Genomic DNA, 18,511 nt, shown 5'->3' on the forward strand with positions numbered 1-18,511 from the left:
ACAGTATTTTTTTACTACAAGACAAGGACTCTTGTGATAAATGTGTATTAACAATTCTTTTCAATGAATTGTACACCTATTGGAAACCTGTAGGCAGTGAAGATATGAAGCACCTGTTAGAGGTATTTGCCAAAGATTTTGCTGAGTTCATGTCTTCCATTTGGTATTAAAACCAAAACAAAACTAGTTTATCTGACATCATTTGATTACAGCAAAATTACCAAAGAGTACGTAATGCTGCATGTTAGGTGTTTTGTACTGTTAAATTTTTGCATATTGCAACCCCTTACTTTGTGAAACTGTGTTTCTTAAAGTAATTTTAAATAGTCATTTGGCAGAAAGAGCAGAATTTTTTTCAACCATAGATTCAATAGTAACAAACAAAGTAGGACCTCAGTGACTTAGAAGCATGGCAGTCAGCTGCTCTGTCTGTGAATCCAGTGATTGTTTCATGAGGAAGTTCTCTGTCATTGCAAAATGTGTAATCCTTTGTGTGAAAAGGAATTTCGCATTAGTTGTTCATATGTGCATTTTGTTTTGGAGGATTTGCTCACTGCCTGTGGTTACAAGATGTTTTGGTTATAGATATTGTACCCCAACTTGCAAAAAGCTTTAGATACACATATTTACCTCATGTCCCTTTGGTATTTTCTATCTGCATTAGTGTAACCAGTTGAAAGGAAGCTGTCCTAAAGCTGTAGTAGAGCTAAAGATGTATTTTATGTTAGATTGTTTGAGTATGGGGCTCTAAACTTAAATGTGCTGTAATATGAAAGGCATTTGCAAACGCCTTCATGGTCATTTATCTTCTTTTTGTATTTCATAGATCAAATTGTTCTGCATGCATCCCACAAAACAAATAATGATGGAGAACAAACTGGAGGTTCATAAGGACAGGACACTGAAGGAAGCTGTAGAAATAGCTTACAAGGTATGCTATGCATAGCAAGATGGTTTTAATTGTTAGATGTATTTTTCTACTGTTATGTTTCTTATGCTGTGGGGGTGTTTGGGAGGGCATGGCTATGGGTGTTTATTGTTGGGGGGGGTTCTGAGTAGGTTTTGTGTAATGGTTATGGGGGTTTTTTTGTTGTTTTATTTTAAAGGTGTTCTAGTTGGCCATTATTGTATGAGTTTTCTGGCAGTAGCCATCAGATAATGTCTGATTGGAATGGTAAAGCCTGCCCTTCTAAAAGGCAACATGTTCTACATACCCCTGCTTTAAAATTGGACAGTGAGAACTGCTGTGGGACTCACCATAACCTCAACAAGTTGAAAGAATTCTGAACAGTTACATTTGTATTGCAGTAAAAATGTTCTGTTAGATATGTAATAACAGAATTCTTTCAAGACTCTTCCTGTGTAGCCAGTACAATAACATCAGTGAGCACCCAGGCTGATCTGTTGATCTTTGCCTTCCACAAACAGGAAGCAGTTAAAAATCTTCAATTCTTGATTACCTCCTTGTAGTTTTTGGTTCTTGCCATATGTCTTTGGCTGGGAGAGTACCAGGTGGGCAGTTACAGATTTGGAATGTGTTAGCATCCCCTTGAGATGCAAGGAAGATAATTAGGAGATAGATATGACTTCTTCAGGCCTCTAAGAAGCTGTTTGGTATAACTGATAGGCAGTGTATTCCTCTGAAAGTACCTCTGGGGTCTGCCTTCATGTGCTTGTATACTTAGTTCTCAAAAGTCCCTTTTTCTGCATTTTGATGCAGGCTTCTCTTGATTTTGGAAACGTAGGTATTGCATGCCTGTGCATATAATAGCTATGATGTGTGTGTTTCCTCAAACTGAATTGAAATCAGCGCATTCAAAGGATTTCTGGATGTACACATAGTGAGATAATTCTATTTACAATTAAAAAAATAAACTCACAAATAAACCATTATTAAATGTTGGGGGGGTTTATGTGTGCATGATTTAGCTGATGGATTTAGAAGAGGCTGTTCCTTTGGATTGCTGTCGTCTTGTCAAATACGACGAGTTTCATGACTACTTGGAACGATCTTACGAAGGAGAGGAGGACACACCAATGGGTTTATTACTGGGAGGTGTCAAATCAACATACATGTTCGACTTACTGCTGGAAACAAGAAGACCCGACCAGATTTTCCAGTGCTATAAACCTGGTGGTAAGACCTGTAATTACATATAGACAAGGATGGACTAAAGACATATGTTCTGTGATGGCACACACATAAAACTTGTAAAACATAGAGTTTCAACATGATGTGCCAAAGAAGAAAAACTTTGTTGTACTGAATTTTACGAAGTCAGTATTCAGAGCTGCATTCTGTGCAGTGTTGCTAACTTGTTTCTGATTGAAGTAGATGTAAGGTATACTAAAATTTGTCAAATTGGAACTTTTTTTTTGGCATTACATTTGATTGGAAAATTTAATTCTGAAATTGGACTGCTTTTCAAGTTCCTACTGTTTCTATGTATTTAATGCAACCTCTTAACCAGTACCTGAGGCGTTTATATGTTTTCTTTGCCTTTTGAATTTTCAGTTTATATATGTGATATTTTCTTTTTCCTGTTCCCTACAGAGGTCATGGTAAAGGTTCACGTAGTCGATCTAAAGACTGAATCTGTTGCTCCTCCAATAAGTGTACGAGCTTATTTGAATCAAACAGTTTCAGAGTTTAAACAGCTAATTTCAAAGGTAATTTACAGTCATTAAGGACTTGTATTACGAAGTTTCCATTCATATTGGCTGTGGAAGTGTGTCATAACTGAAATGCCTACAGTGAGAGCCTGCAGCTTTTGCAGTTCATTCTGTGAGTCACATCCACTGGGGCTGAGTTAGCTGTTACAGTATCTGCTCACTGGTGCTAAAAGCAGTAGTCTGGTTCTTGCTTCCATCTGGAGTTCTGCCCTGGCTTCTGCACAAGCTTAGGCAGTGTCTGGCCATATTACTTATTAACTTGCTCCAAAGTAACTTTTGTGGGAAAGCTGAAGAGTTGAGCTCATGTTCTTTTTGGTTAGTAACTTTTGAACAACCTCACTGAGTGTCCAGTCAGTGACAGAACTAGTGAACTGTTAATCTGTAACTGAACCAATATATTATTTCCCCTGTTAGCTTTGGTAATTGAAACTTAACATCCAAAGCTGTCTGCAGTCTCCTTACAAACTCTCCTTTTCATTCCAGCAGCTATTTGTTAGTAAGATGCACATTGATTTTTTTTTTTAATATGGGATTAAACTATGGGATGTTACTGCTTCCATTGAATTGGAAGACAGACATTGTGCTTAGTTCTGTGTAAAATAGTTCAGTGGTTGGTGTAACGTCATAATATTTGTTATACAACATGATTCCAGCATTTTGAATTCAGTCTAATTAAGAATTAAGTGAACACTCTGCAAAACCTGATGCTTGAGAATATTTATTGTTTTCTGTTGGTTTATACACCAAATTATAGCACCAATTACATAGATTGCTGATCATTAACAATTTGCCAGTTCTCTGCAAAGCCAGCACATTTTAGTCATCTGACTTTTTGGAAAAACTAATATTTGCTACATATCAAAGGGTAGAGGAAAGGCACTGGGGCTGAACGGGTTTGGGAGGTTCCCCCGCAAGTTGTCTCTTGCAATTTATGTGTCCATAAACAAACCTCCTTTTCTTGTGGGGAATCTCTAAAAAAGAAACACTCTCAGTATTTGAAGCTACAAAGCTGCACATGTTACCTCACTGTCCATGTCTTGTTTTAGGCTACACACCTTCCTGCTGAAACAATGCGCGTTGTGCTGGAACGTTGCTACAATGACCTGCGTCTTCTGAATGTTTCCAGCAAAACACTGAAAGCTGAAGGCTTTTTTAGAAGCAACAAGGTACATGCTCTGATTTTTCAGTTGTTTATTTTTCATGTATTTACTGTAGACTTGCCTCTTGTGTTGTAAAAGACATGGATATCTGTATAGAATTGACAATGGGTAACTATCACATATTTTGCTGTGTACTCTGTGGGGTTTTATGTGCCCAGTACTGTGGTGCTGATGGATACTATGCCAGGTATATGTTAGAGAGTGGGTTGGGAATCTGGTTGTTACTCTGGTTCAAATCATGGTGAGGTTAACAGCCTTATGATGAAGACTGTTAAAAGTCAACCATTCTTAGGGAACAAAGACTGGTATATTGCTATGAAACCTACATTATTTGTTTTCTAAACATTCTGATCAACTGTACTACCTGCTCTTGGTATTAAACTTCTTAAAAAACAAATGTCAAAACTAAAATTTTTTTGTGAGTTTTTGTCTTCAATTCAGTAATTTTCACTATGCAGATTCCCCCTAGACATTTTTTTTTAAAAAGACTTCTAATAAATGTTTCCCATAATAGTTGTGCAATGCATTCAGAAAAAGAGTAACTGTAACACTTTATACATTGGCTTTTTTATTACCGTAGTAGTAACATATTTTTTAGCACATTTTGCATGTCCTCTGTCTCTAAAGTTTAAGCTCAATATCATCTTCTCGATGAACAAAGATTAGTGAAAGCTTTGGCTTATAAATGAGCAAAACAATGGCATCGACTTGTTACTCAGTTACTTCAAACACATTCACATTACCACTAGAACACAGAGGCCTTTGACAAAGGGAAAAGACATATGTAATTTGTACTCTTGCTTACCCATATGTACTTTTAAAAATTTCCTATGATGCTATACTGGAAAATGAAGATAGTCTGTTTGCTGGAGTTATGGGGCTCATTCCTACCAGAACTACATGAGGTGATCTATGAATATGCTTCTGAACATAAGTATTTACTGCAGCTGGTCAGTCTGATCACAGCTCACTGCAGTCTTAACATGATTATGAAAATAAAGTCATTATACTACAAACTCCTTAGTCTATCTTTTTCTAAGTGTGTATTTTAACTTCACTATAAAAGATGATGTTTCTTGGTGACATTATTTCTGCTATGTGCTCAGTCCTGTCTGTTGGCTATTGTTGCTTTCATTTAAAATGACACCACATGATAAGACATTTTATGTTTCAGGTATTTATTGAAAGCTCAGAGTCTTTAGATCGTCACGTGACATACACAGATTCTCATTTATGGAAGCTTCTGGATCGTCACGCAAACACAATCAGACTGTACGTTTCATTGCCAGAGCAAGCGCCTGGATCTCAGTTGAGACGAGCAATGTATCAGAAGTCCAGTGGAGGGACAGGCAACTTGGATGAAACCTGTGAAAGAGTTAAAGGACCTGTGGGTAATATGAAATCTGTAGAGGCAATTCTGGAAGAAAGCACCGAAAAACTTAAAAGCTTGTCCCTGCAGCAGCAGCAGCAGGAGGGAGATAACGGAGACAGCAGCAAAAGCACAGAAGCCAGTGATTTTGAAAACATTGAATCACCTTTAAATGAAATAGATTCCTCAGCATCAGCAGAAAACAGAGAACTTGAAAACCAAATTCAGATTTCTGATACAGAAAATCTTCAGTCTGAAGAACGGTCAGATTCCGATGTAAATAATGACAGGAGTACAAGTTCGGTGGACAGTGATATCCTCAGCTCCAGTCACAGCAGTGACACATTATGCAACGTGGACAATGCCCCACTCCCCTTGGCTAATGGACTTGATTCTCACAGTATCACAAGTAGTAGGCGATCAAAAGCAAATCAGGGGAAGAAGGAAACCTGGGACACTGCAGAAGAAGATTCTGGAACAGATAGTGAGTACGATGAAAGCGGCAAGAGCAGAGGAGAAGCACAGTATATGTACTTTAAATCAGAACCCTACGCTGCAGATGAAGGTTCGGGAGAAGGGCAAAAATGTAGGTATTCTTTTTTAAGTGCCTTAAAATAATCCAGTGTTGATTACTATTCCATTCATATGCTGTGTTAAAATAATGACAATATTCAAGAACTTGATTATAATGTCAAATTAAAGCTAACACAAGTGCAAGGATGGGACATGGTATCATGTTCAGCAAAAATCTAGCCTAATTTTGGTCTTGTAATAAGGATTACATATTTGAACAGTCTTGCATTTTTGTTTTTAAGAAAATGAACATCTATTTACATGTATTGAAAGTGTCCTCTGGAGAGCAAGATGAGTTGTCTTCCAGTGAAAGGAACAAGTTGCAGCTGCTGTTGCTGATTCACCTGTTCCAGAATGCACTTACTTATTTACTCTGGTTAACAGAGCAATAATTCTGTTATCATTTAGACTAAAAAACCTGAAAAGTCCTGATCCTTTGACTGGGAAATTCAAATATACTCGATACTGACCATTTAATTCAGTAGACCGTTGTTTTTCACTGACTGAAGTACGGTAGATACAATGAAGTGTAAGGCTGACATGAAAATGTCCAAACAAGTTCAGTATAAGAGCCTAAGTAGTATATAATTGACATAAAAATAAATCATTTAAACAATGCTCTGTATCTGCATGTGTTTTATAAGTAACTGAGTAAAAATTAAAGAATAGTGGATGTAAGGTAAATATTTTGAAAGGCGAAGGTTTTCATGTCAATCCAGAAATCCTGATGGAATAAGGAGTAAAGTTGCTTTTGCTGATTTTTGTTTTTTGGTAAATATTAAAACCATAAGGAAATTGATTTGCATCTACTAGAGTTTTTTAAAAATTACTCCTTTAGCTTGGAATTTTGGGGCTAATTTTGAATTGCTTTAATTTTTCTGTATTTTGTATTGGTAGGACTAGTTGGATTCGGGAATTATTTTTTTGCAGTAATTTTGACATTTTCATAATACACTGTATAAATGATTATCCTGAGGGGAAAGCTTTTATGTAATTTTAATATAACAACATGAACAGATTTATAATTCAAATAATTTATTTGTTCAATTAAATATTCTGAATAGCCATTTGTTTGTTCTGGAGAGTCATGATATTATAAAATTCCTGCATAGTTTATAGTGTAGTACAAGTTGCATTTATTAAGAAACACAATTTCTAAAGATAAACTATTCACTTTACTTCCCAGAACTTCATCTTACTGCAGTGACTTTTTCTTAATTACAAAATTATTCCAGGAAAAAGTCCCTTAATGTAGACTTGTCCTTGCCTTGTGATATCCTGTGGCCTTCCAGAACACAGCATTAACCTAACTTTTTAATCCTGGAAGCCAGGAGGGAAAAAAAGGGTTTGAGTGGCGTGTACCTGGCTAGCCCCAACACCAGAGCACTTCTGTCTCTCCTTTGAGTGCGGGGAGAGCTGTAGGAATATCACCTGCAATCACTCCCATCATATTCTCTTTAGTTGTTGTCTTGATGAAGGGAGAAGATACTGCTTTGCTCACTACTTCATGGATTGCAAACCAGGGCAGTTGGGAACTGCTGTGTCTTCCAGGAGTATCTGTCCCCATAAACACTTAAAATATGGCAAAACTTTTAAAGGTTACAGTAGCACCTTCAGATAAAATGTAAACATGGCCGTAACTATAATTCAGACTTTGGGGTACTGTTTTGTACCAGGTGGTAACTGGGGCTATAGGGAAATCATAGAAGAGGGTTTTTTTGGTAGCAAGGTATTTCATGCCATTTGTATCTTTATTTTGTTTAGGGCTGATGGTGCATGTTGACAAAAGAATTACACTGTCTGCCTTCAAGCAACATTTGGAACCTTTTGTTGGAGTTCCATCTTCTCACTTCAAAGTTTTTAGAGTCTATGCCAGCAATCAAGAGTTTGAGAGTGTTCGGCTGAATGAGACACTTTCATCATTTTCTGATGACAATAAGGTTATTAAGAAGTTATTTTGAGTCATTAAAAATATATTGATACAACATAGATAACATAATTCACAACTTTTGTTAACTTGCTGGGTGAAGTAATTACTTTGGTCTTGGTAGTGCATTACAAAATACAATTCTGATTTTGATACCAGTTCTAAGAGATACTCCTTTTGCCTTCTAGATAACTATTAGACTTGGAAGAGCCCTCAAGAAGGGTGAATACAGAGTCAAAGTCTATCAACTCTTGGTAAATGAGCCTGAGGTAAGGTATTGAATATTTCAGGATTGATTCAGTAAAATATTAATGTGTGCCTTGGCCAAGGTTTTCCTGTGAAATCTTGGGAAAATTGAAAGTCCTTTTCTTTGCATTTTCCTGAATTTAAAAAAGGACTTTGAGGTTATTTCTGTTTATGCTGTTCCAAGTGAACACTTGGAATGTGATCCACTCTCAAGTGTCTTTATTTCACAGAGCAAATGCAGGACAAATGAATTGTTTCTTTGTTTCCCTTAAATGCATGACAGTCATGTAGCATCCTTTCCAAAGAAGAGATTGGTTTTGCTCATGGTCGTGGTTTTCAGTAACATGTAACTGATCTAGTTTGTCTGATTGATGTGCTGCAGATAGTGCAGAATGGTCAGCTGGGTAATAGTCCCCTCTGTGTAAGACAAGCCTGAAACAAAAATGCACGGCTTGCAATAATGCAGCTGACTAGCTCGTGACATCTTTTGGGACATGAAAAGTATAGAAGTGTTGGCACTATACAGACTGCAGTCTTAAAGTAATTGTCACAAGAGTCATGGAGTTCTGGTCTGTCTGATCAATTGAAAGTGAAGAAAGCAGCATTTTTGTCATCATATGGCTTATTTATTTTGAAAGCTTCTTTTCAGTTGTTTGGAATGTGAATGTAATGGTAGCAATTAGCAGTCCAGCACAAGGCAGTATTTCTGCAGAGGCATTCAGTGTGTCTGAATGGCCTGCCAAAGGGCTGTGGCTGCACAAATTAGCTGTGCCTCATTTTAATGAATTCATTGCCTACCTTGTTTATGACAAGCGTTCTACTGGTCATTTTGCCAGGTGGATGAGACTGACCACAAAGCATAAACCGAGCCAAATTATATTTTTATGTTCAAAGAATTTAATCTTTTGTCTCTTTCTATTTATGTTCACAGCCATGCAAGTTTCTTCTAGATGCAGTTTTTGCTAAAGGAATGACTGTCCGACAGTCCAAAGAGGAGCTGCTTCCTCAGCTTCGAGAACAATGTGGCCTAGACTTGACAATTGACAGGTAAAGAAAAGTCCATTTAATACCCACTGAATACTACTTTAAAATGTGTTTTGATTTTTCCTCTCATGGAGAAGGGAAGCAATGAAAGAAGCACGAATAAGTCTGTGAATCAGTTTGTGAATACACTTAATTCAGCAACTCTTGGCTTTCATCTCGTGCAGAAGGAATTCCATAGGAATTAATACTTATATAGAATTGTCTGTTGTAACATGTCTGCAGCTTTAGATCTTAAAAGTTGTATTCTCTGAAGGGATGATTTCCTTCAGAAAGGAGAACATTAAGTAAATCAATTGATAAAAACACCACCTGCTCCCCAGATGCACGCCCAGCTTAGATCAGTGCAGCAAAGTGCTCATGCAGCATCACAGTATGTGTGTGTACAGCACTGATCTATCTTCCCTTTACCAAAATTGGGTAATCCCTAATTAGGAAACTGTTTTCTTCCTTTAAATCCCTACATGTTTCTCGCACTGAACAGGCAGAACACATGCTTGTTTTCCTTGTGTTTATGAATGATTCATCACTAAGCCAGTAGTGATACCCTGCTGTCAGAACTTCAGAATGTGAAACTTTTTCCTGATAAACCTAACCAAAGCTTGCATTAAGGAGCTGTGTTTCAGTTTTGTCAGAAAATATTCGGTTTTGATCTCTGGTGGTGCTTATGAGCAGATAGAAACTCTTCGTGATGTATTTATAGGTTTCGCCTACGGAAGAAAACCTGGAAGAATCCAGGCACTGTGTTTCTGGATTATCATGTCTATGAAGAAGATATCAATATTTCAAGCAACTGGGAGGTCTTCTTGGAAATACTTGATGGTAATGATACAATGTCAAAAAAGTAAAAGGGTTTTTTTATTGGACATTAGAAAACATACATTCCCTTTTCATCCTTTTTTTAAAGGACACTTTAATGGAATTTTATTAGGAAAAAAATGGGTGCAAAAAGAATTAAAAATAATAAAAGCTTTGCATGAAGCTGGGTATGATTGTGCAGGTGCAGATTTCCTGTGGCTGTGTGCGCTAAAGTTTTAATTTGTAATAGAATTGTGCCAATGGAAGTACCAAAATTTGAAATTAACATGGGAGATTCAGGAAGCCTGTAGATTCCTATGGAGATATGTATCAGCTCGCACTGCAACTAAAACCTTGGTTTTAAATATTTTTTTAATTAGTTTTAGATAGTTGCTGTATTGTTTCTGTAGTTAGTAGGTCTTGGAGATACAGCTGTAGGCCACTGCAAACGCCCTAGTTCATAGATATGCCAAATGGTAGATTGCAGGGCTGTCAGTTCTGTAATAGTTTGTATAACTGTCTAGCTCTGCCCAGAAGGTGCTACTTTAATCCAGTTGTAGAAGATACAGCTTGATCCCATCATATTCTGTGGAACATGACTTGTATGTGCCTGCTGCTTCTACTGAGCAGCAGGTACTTTGTTCTTCTAACAAAGAGTGTCAAGACAACTGTAAGTCGGGGTTTGTATCACTGTTGCTTTCATCTTTGCTGTCAGTATTTAGCTGAACTTAGGCAGGTAAATAAATGCAACTTAGAATAATTTACAGTTATGTTTCTTAGCATAATAGATTCACATCACACTGTTGCAGACATATTTAAATCAGTTATTTTCTGGCTCTGAAGAAAATTTGTGTAATAGTTTCAGACTTGAAATAAATGCCAAGAGCACTAGGTGACTGTATCCACTTCAGACAACAGGTTAGTGGTGAAAGGTGGCACAAATGTAATCACAGGCAAGACTGGTATTTAGGGAGAAGCTTAAAGAGGCAGCTTGATGCAAAACAAGCATGTAAGAGTAGACAAATGTTTAAGTCACAAGTTCTGCATGCTAAATTATAAAATTATAGAGTAATTAAAATATAATCAGCCCTTGGATATCACTTCTGCTTATCTAATTGTAACATGCACAGTATTGCTCTGTCAGCCACAGAGCTCTGGTACCTGAAACTGATACAGAAAGGCTGGAGGCAGCACATACTAATATTCTTGAAAGATAATGGGTGTAAAGCAGGTTTTAATAACAACTGTGGAGTTAGTATAGGAAATTGAAAAGTCAAATAGGGAAGGCTTATTTTGGTAAAGGAAATAAGCACATGAATAAATACCAGATTGCTGAGGAAGGCCTCATGCAAATGCCAGACCTGGATGTCAGCCTCTGGTTAGGTGGATAGATATTGTATGGATAACCCAGCTGGGTAAGATGCAAAACTGTGCCCTAAAGAAGAGCAAATGACATGGCTTCTAGGAGATTTCTGCCTGTGGAAAGTTCAGCTAAATTCTAGTCCCTTTTCCCTCCCCGTTTTTTTTCAAGTGAGCTGCTTGCAGCACACTTACTGTGCTACTTCATTTGTCTGTGTACCTATAGGGCAGTCTTTCATATTAGAGTGTGTTTAAGCTAATGAAACCCCCTAATTTAAAGCAGAATATTTGTGATGTTAATACAATATTTTTTTTTCTTTACTAGGAGTAGAAAAGATGAAATCCATGTCACAACTTGCTGTTTTATCAAGACGATGGAGGCCATCAGAGATGAAACTAGATTCTTTCCAGGAAGTAGTACTAGAAAGCAGCAGTGTCGAAGAATTAAAAGAGAAGGTAAAATGTGTAATATGATGCAAGTTTCTTGTGGTGACCAAGAGCCTTATTGATGTTCTCTGTGGGAAGCACAAAAATGTCATAGCTACAAAAATCTTGTTGCATAGTCTTCCCCCCCCCCCCCCCCGGACCAATAACCTATCCCATCCCATTACCAAACCCACATGAATTATCAGCTTTACTTCTTAATTTCATGTAATGGTCTGTTATGACATTATTCAGGTGAATGCACACAAAAAAAGGGTCACGTCTTGAAGTTTAAGCAGCCTAATATTACCTGTGCCCCTTATCCTTGGAAAACACAGATGAAAGAAAAGCTAAGCTATTGTCACTTTGTGTTTTTTCAAGCCAATGTTTTGTTACTCCAAAATACCAAACCTTTCAGTATTTTCATATTTGCATTTGAGAGCTGTTGCTCAGGAGTGATGTTACTGTATCAAGTAGATTGAACTATTTTGATTGAAAAGAAATATGGCTATGGTATGGTTTGGTTTTACTTAAGGCTGGACCCTCTAACAGGTAAGCAGACCTGTGCCATCCTAGCAGGAGTCTGCAGTAGGAGTGTCACGTATTGAGACTGGTTAGTTAGTCCAATAAATCACAATGTTCCACTCTTAGAGAAGTGTTTATTTCTGTGACAATACCCAGATGTTAGAAGGCCACCTTAGATGTTGAGACCAGTAAAAATGCTGGTATCAGTAAGTTAGGAGAGGTTAGTGTGTGTACACAGATCAAGCTATGGACTGGTTTCTTGTATTCTGGTGGAAATGAACTGCAGGTTCTTGCATGCAGTCAAGATTTCTTTCTCATTTGTATCTGAAGAAAGAGTTGGTTGTGCTTGTTTTCTTAAGAATTGATGTGCAGGGAACAGTCTTAGCAGCATTTGCTCCAAGAGGCCTTAATCAGTTTACTCTTAACCAATAATAAGGGAAATTTGCATGTGACGTGTACTAACAGATGTGTTCAGGCAATCCTTTTTCAGACAGAGTTTCTTCAAGTGCAGGGCTAATGCCTTTCAGAGTTTGTCTGGCTTTTGTCAACAGTTTTAATTTATGTTGGCTTCCTGCTGAGGGCTGACTGTTGAACATGAGGCAGTTGGTCTTTTTGTATCTTGGAACTTGGATGTTATTAATTGTTTTTATGAACTTTTTTGTCTCCCCTTCAGTATTAAGAGAAGTGTGATGAAATACTATCAGAGCAAGCGTCACTTGTGACACACACTGGTAACATCAGAAATGTTAAAAATGTGTACCCTGTCACTAATTTTGTACTGATGCTTTGGATCATTGGAGGCTTTCCAGATACTTTAACTGACTTCTGGATTTGGCAGTCTATTGACTTTATGTAGACACTTGCGTAATGTTGTTTTGGAATTGTATTAATTCCACCACTTTTCTTCACTTTGCAGCTGAGTGAAATAAGTGGAATACCCTTAGAAAACATAGAATTTGCAAAGGTAAGTAAGATTCTGTGTGGTTTTACTGTTCAAAGGCACAGATGTGTGATTATGAGTTTTATTGTATTCACTAAGTAATGGCTTTTCCTCAGGGTAGAGGAACCTTTCCATGCGACATTTCCATACTAGAGATTCACCAGGACTTGGACTGGAATCCTAAAGTATCTACGTTGAACGTCTGGCCTCTGTACATTTGTGATGATGGTGCAGTAATATTTTATAGGTATGTATTTCATTATATTGTAATAAACCATGCAAAAAAAGCTGTATGTAAGATTTGAGGGAAGATGTAATCGACAGGAACATAAAATACTCTTCTGTTACCTTAAAGAAAAGAGTTGAAAACATTCTCCTGAAATGTTTGTGCTCTCAGCTTCCTCAAAACATACTAATTAAGTTTGAGAAAACAAGTGCTGCACCCTTTTACTGGATCCTGCCTCCCAAACCCCTGAAAATATTTTGCTGAATGCAAAACTAGTTGCTATGGTTGAGCATCTATGTGGATTTAATCTCTTAAAATATTTCTATGGAGTCTGTGAATGTCTTGTTTTGAAGAGCAAGGATTTTCTTTTCTGAGTTTATTCCTTTGAGAAATTAGTATGACTTCTTTGGAAAAAAGGCTGTCAGGATATAGTTCTGTTAGGGTGAAAAATACTGATCAGCTGGTGGCAGCAGCCCAGAGGCAGGATTTGAGGACTGAGAGAGAGATTTGAGAATTGACATTCCTGCTAAACTTGGTGGGTGGGGCAACCTCATGGACACGTTGCTTCTGTGATATTTTTCATAACTGCATGTGAGTTGTGGGGGAAACAGCTGGTTGGTAATGTGCTAGTCCGGATGAAAACTGTTTGGGAGAACATCTGGTAGCTTCTGGTAGGGGCTGGCTAACACACTGCTAGCAGCTATTGGCACAGTGACCAAATACAGAGCACAGCCATAGCTGTCTGTAAAGAATAGGAGTTAGAGAGATGGAGTTTGGGCTTGTTTCTTCCCCTGGCTGAATGTGTCTGCTGGAAAAGCAGGTTTAGACAGATTGTTAATTTCTGCAGAAGGAGGGAACAAGCCCTAAGTAGTATTATGTTTAACTGTGGTTTCTGTTAAGTTACTCCAAGTGAAAGAAAATGCAGACATCTAATTATGGTTACTGTATTGATCTGAATTTTAACATATGTTAACATTTTAGGGATAAAACTGAAGAATTAATGGAATTAACAGATGAGCAAAGAAATGAACTCATGAAAAAAGAAAGCAGCAGACTCCAGAAAACTGGACACCGGGTAACCTACTCTCCCCGTAAAGAAAAAGCACTAAAAATTTATCTGGATGGAGCACCAAATAAAGATTTGACTCAAGACTGATACTTGCTATAGCATTTTCCCTGGGGAATTTTTTTTGTTTCCAATAAAAAGGTTCACTACTACTGCGTAGTGCCATTACGGCAGGACATTGATTAGGTGTAAAGCGCTGACACCAGCACCGGCCGGGCAAGGCGGCCGCAGCGCAGGGCCCCGCTGGGTCACTGCTTGACTTGGAATCATGTTGTGCACTATAGTCAAATGTACTGTAAAGCTAAAAGGGATGTGCAAATAAAAGATTAGAACTAAAAAGTGGGCGGGGAGGGAAACGAGTGGAAATTTTTTGAGGACAGTGTGCACATAGCAGCTAGTGAAACTAGCCTCAAACAGGATATTCATAGCTTAATAATAAAAGCTGTGCAAAGGCCATGAAAGAATCCTTTTCTCTGTTTGTTTCACTGATACACGCATTACCTCATCAGAGAGTCAAGTAAATGTTAACACATGGGTTCTAGAAGAGCGGCAGAAAAGGGCCAGAGATGGAAGTGCTGTAAGTGTAAGGTTTTAGAATATTCTTCCATAAAACAGGTGGTCTGAGAGGTGTCTGCAGAAAGCTGCCAGCAGGCGCTGCTTGTTTGCAGAAGTGCTGTTGGAAGGTAAACTGGGTTTTTAATAGGTTACAGAAGCCTATGAGCAGCTCTAGTATATTGCGTTCGATGTGTAAATAAAATTTGCCCTATCCATTTACCAGAACTGCAGTTCAGCTATTTACCATGCTGTTTCTTTTGACATATCAACATTCATTGTGTACATTTGGAAGTATAGTTGCCTATTTAAATTTGTATTCATTTTATGTTTGATGATGCTGGGTACTGTAGGGTTGTACTTTCCCTTGTTAATGAAGAGTTTGTTTTGTTCCGCTACTTTTTGTACATTTTGTTTTTAAGACTATTACAAGTTTGCATCTTCTCCACCCACTGAAAGTCAGTTTATTATTCCCAGAGTTGATTCCATAGTTATATGTAGTCAAATTTATTGGGGCAACCTCTAACACCTCAACGTACAAACTTTGTAGTTCAGGCTGTGGTGCAAAGACTGATGCAGTCAACATGATTTCATTGCAAAGCCTAGGAACAGCAATTTTTTGCTTTGGTCCATAAAGATCAATAGAGAACAATTCTCCATAGTTTTTGGGAAAAACCACCTAATTTATAACAATCAAAAGATTTTGGTAAACTTTTTCATGCCAGATGCTGTTTACAACAATGAACATGCCAATAAAACATTTGTTCATTCTGTTGTGTTATTTTAATCATTAAATGCTGTGGTTTTTATTTTAACAAAATTATGGAATTATTTCCTGGAAATACAGACTTTCCCAAGGCAGTGCTGAAATTGTAAGGCTGTGTGATTGTTTGTGTGTGCACACCCTCTCTCATGTACGAAGTGTTCAGAAAGTCGTTTATAGCTTATCTGCTGCTCTTCAAGTTCCCACCCATTTTTATTTCAGCTGAGAGTTTCCTTTTCCAGAACTGTATTTCTCAGCAGTGAAACTTTCAAGTTCCAGATATAACTGACAGCTAATTTCTGCTCCAGCAGGGACAAAGATGTTCAATAACCCAACCTTCAGTTCTTCCTTGCAAGCTGAGCCACAGCAACCTAAAAATCCTGAGGAATCTTGCAGCTTGAGAACCAGGCACTGCAAAGATAAACTCCCTCGTTCTTCCTCTTCTGTTTGTCCTGTGCTGCGTCTTGTCCAATGTAAGTGAGGTGGAAGTGTAGGCAGAGGGAGCAGAGAACATCATTAAACTACCCTTTACCATCCGTACAGACTGCTGAAGGATCCTTGGAGCTTTTGGAAGAGGAAAAAATCACCTATCAAATGGATCCTGAATTTTCTTCAAGACAGTTGGAGAGCCAAAAATCTAGGTATGAGATTTGGGAATTGCTGTATCATTAAGAGGTATTTTCAGACGATTACTGCTCTCTTGAGTATTTTTTTAAACAGATTTAATTCCTTTTCTTTGTATAGATGGGCTATCTCTAAAGCAGAGTAATTTTATTAGGGATAGGACAGGTGCAGTGAGATTAGGTGCCTGGGTGTATGTATTGGTGTGAGAATTGGTTGCAGAATCCTTGAAGTCCGACTGTTCTGATGAAATATCCTCCTTGTTCATAATGATAATGGTTATTAACATTAATTCTAGTACTCAAGAAGTTTGTTGAAAAGATTTCATAGAGCAGAAGTGGTGCAACATGTGCAGGCTGATAGCAGAGTCTTACAGCTGCTCCCGTTGGTGCTCTGCTGTTCCAAATTAGAGATAAGTAGTAGGGATTATTTGGGAAGAAGTGCCATGAAAAGTTGCTTTGCTGGAACCTCATGTCCTGTTTTCCCATGTGTAGTAACATGGTGAAATCTATACCCTAGATTTCACCCATATAACCCATTCATAGTGGAAGAGTCATTGTAGATAACTGGTGAGACAGCCGGGGAGTTTGGTGGATTGGATTTTACTCTTGGCTTGCTATTGATTTCTCAGTGACCTCTTAATATGGTCACAATAAACACATCTTGTAGTATGCACAGATTTATGCCTATGAACTGTATTAAAAGCTTAAAGCATTCCTCATCCATTCTGCTAAACTGAAGTAAGGAATTGGTATTTGTTGCCTCTGTGTCTCACAAAGGGCAGGTGCTGATGGAATGTGGCCAACACGTCCTTCAACAGCATAACCCAAGAAGGAATGTTGGTGTAGTGCAGAGTGCTGCTGTGGCACTGTGACACCCACAATCTGTGTGTTGCAGCTTCACTGATCATATTTTCTAAAGGAAAAATAAGACATCCTTTAAAATCAGTGACTACAACAGTTTAAAGGAGATGGTTCTCACCCTAGAAAAATTAAAAAATTCAAAGCATATGTACTCAAAAGTCACTTCTATAGTTACTCATAACTTAAAATTACTTACACTTCTGTGTATTTTTTAATGAGTACAAGTACTAATAAGTTTATTTGTGATGTACACAAGGAAAGTACTAATCCAGAAGAAACAATGATGCGGTTCTCATTTGACAGAACGTTTGGTCCAAGGATTGAATGAATTCAACAGTAATTGAAACATGCAGGTTTGATGCACAGAGAAGGGTGTTCATTGAAGACCTTGTTTATTGCACGTCTATCCAGCAGTGTGTGTTTAGGGTTTATGTAAGCAAGACACTAGACAAAAAATTCCTAGAAATAACTAACTAAACTGCCTGGTGCTTGGACTTCAAATTTCATCTCCCAAAACCAGGTCCTGAGCTGAGTCAGGCTCAGGCTTCAAACCCGCTTGGTCCTCCAGACTTTCTAATTCTCTACGCACTTCCTGAATGACGCTGCTTTCTTCGTAATCAGAAAGAATATCTCTGGGGATTAAGCTGAGAAATGGCATCTCATCCATCATTAAGGGATCTTCTTTTTCATTATTCCGGGTTTCATTGGCAGACAGTTCACACACAGACGTAGTGCTGTGGCTGTTGAAAAAGAGAGACATGTCTGATCATGCAGTACATCATTTTGTATTCTTCTGCTAGTTTATACAATTTCCTCCTCTCATGTGAAAAGATGGTAAATGCATAACAGATCTACCCTAGCTGATTTCATAAAGGTCCGGGTTTTCACATGCTTGACAGCTGGAGAGTTAAAGATGAGATTTCCACATACAGAGCCAGAACAGATCCTAACAGCAAAAAATGTTTGCGCCTGGGACACAAGATGGCAGTGGCCCTCAGCACAGCCTGGCCCTTCTGCAGGCACTGAGGGTGACTACACCTTGCTGTTCGTGTCATAATACCGAGTTAAGAAACATGATTGTCCAACTTAAAAAGAATAGAAAACGGAGCTGTATACATTTGATTCTAAGCAGGATAATGTAATTGCTACATTTGCTGCTCTCTGTTTTGAAACATGGCTTCAGTTGCCTGCAACCACACATCCCCCATTTGTTGTAGGAACTATGAAAGGGTACAAGAATTACATATGTTTGTAGTCAGGAGGCAAGAGAACAGAACTTGATCAAGGTTCCTCTGCTGTTTCTCTGCACTGTGTGGGATGGAACTGGGCTCTACAGGTCCCTGTGATGACAGTGCAAGGTGAGCACTACTGGTGCTAGGCCCTCCT

At 38.1% G+C, this 18,511-nt stretch overlaps 2 protein-coding genes across 4 annotated transcripts in view; one reads left to right on the plus strand and one right to left on the minus strand.

Annotated features, from left to right (window-relative positions):
• The window catches only part of USP47 (ubiquitin specific peptidase 47), a 52,521-nt gene extending 36,872 nt beyond the window's left edge, over positions 1 to 15,649 (plus strand). For all 3 annotated transcript variants that reach the window (XM_071558982.1, XM_071558985.1, XM_071558983.1), the window contains exons 16-28: positions 827 to 931; positions 1,930 to 2,137; positions 2,555 to 2,670; positions 3,720 to 3,839; positions 5,008 to 5,788; positions 7,540 to 7,715; positions 7,891 to 7,971; positions 8,880 to 8,995; positions 9,693 to 9,811; positions 11,472 to 11,602; positions 13,011 to 13,058; positions 13,151 to 13,281; positions 14,242 to 15,649. In XM_071558982.1, the coding sequence (XP_071415083.1) occupies positions 827 to 931; positions 1,930 to 2,137; positions 2,555 to 2,670; positions 3,720 to 3,839; positions 5,008 to 5,788; positions 7,540 to 7,715; positions 7,891 to 7,971; positions 8,880 to 8,995; positions 9,693 to 9,811; positions 11,472 to 11,602; positions 13,011 to 13,058; positions 13,151 to 13,281; positions 14,242 to 14,416 (2,307 nt within the window). In that variant the 3' untranslated portion in view covers positions 14,417 to 15,649. The remainder of the gene's footprint in view (positions 1 to 826; positions 932 to 1,929; positions 2,138 to 2,554; positions 2,671 to 3,719; positions 3,840 to 5,007; positions 5,789 to 7,539; positions 7,716 to 7,890; positions 7,972 to 8,879; positions 8,996 to 9,692; positions 9,812 to 11,471; positions 11,603 to 13,010; positions 13,059 to 13,150; positions 13,282 to 14,241) is intronic.
• The window catches only part of DKK3 (dickkopf WNT signaling pathway inhibitor 3), a 31,578-nt gene continuing 27,294 nt past the window's right edge, over positions 14,228 to 18,511 (minus strand). The window contains exon 7 of the mRNA XM_071558986.1: positions 14,228 to 17,865. Coding sequence (XP_071415087.1) covers positions 17,622 to 17,865 — 244 coding nt within the window. The 3' untranslated portion in view covers positions 14,228 to 17,621. The remainder of the gene's footprint in view (positions 17,866 to 18,511) is intronic.

The sequence above is a fragment of the Pithys albifrons genome, chromosome 6, assembly GCF_047495875.1.
Source record: "Pithys albifrons albifrons isolate INPA30051 chromosome 6, PitAlb_v1, whole genome shotgun sequence".
Lineage (NCBI taxonomy): Eukaryota > Metazoa > Chordata > Aves > Passeriformes > Thamnophilidae > Pithys > Pithys albifrons.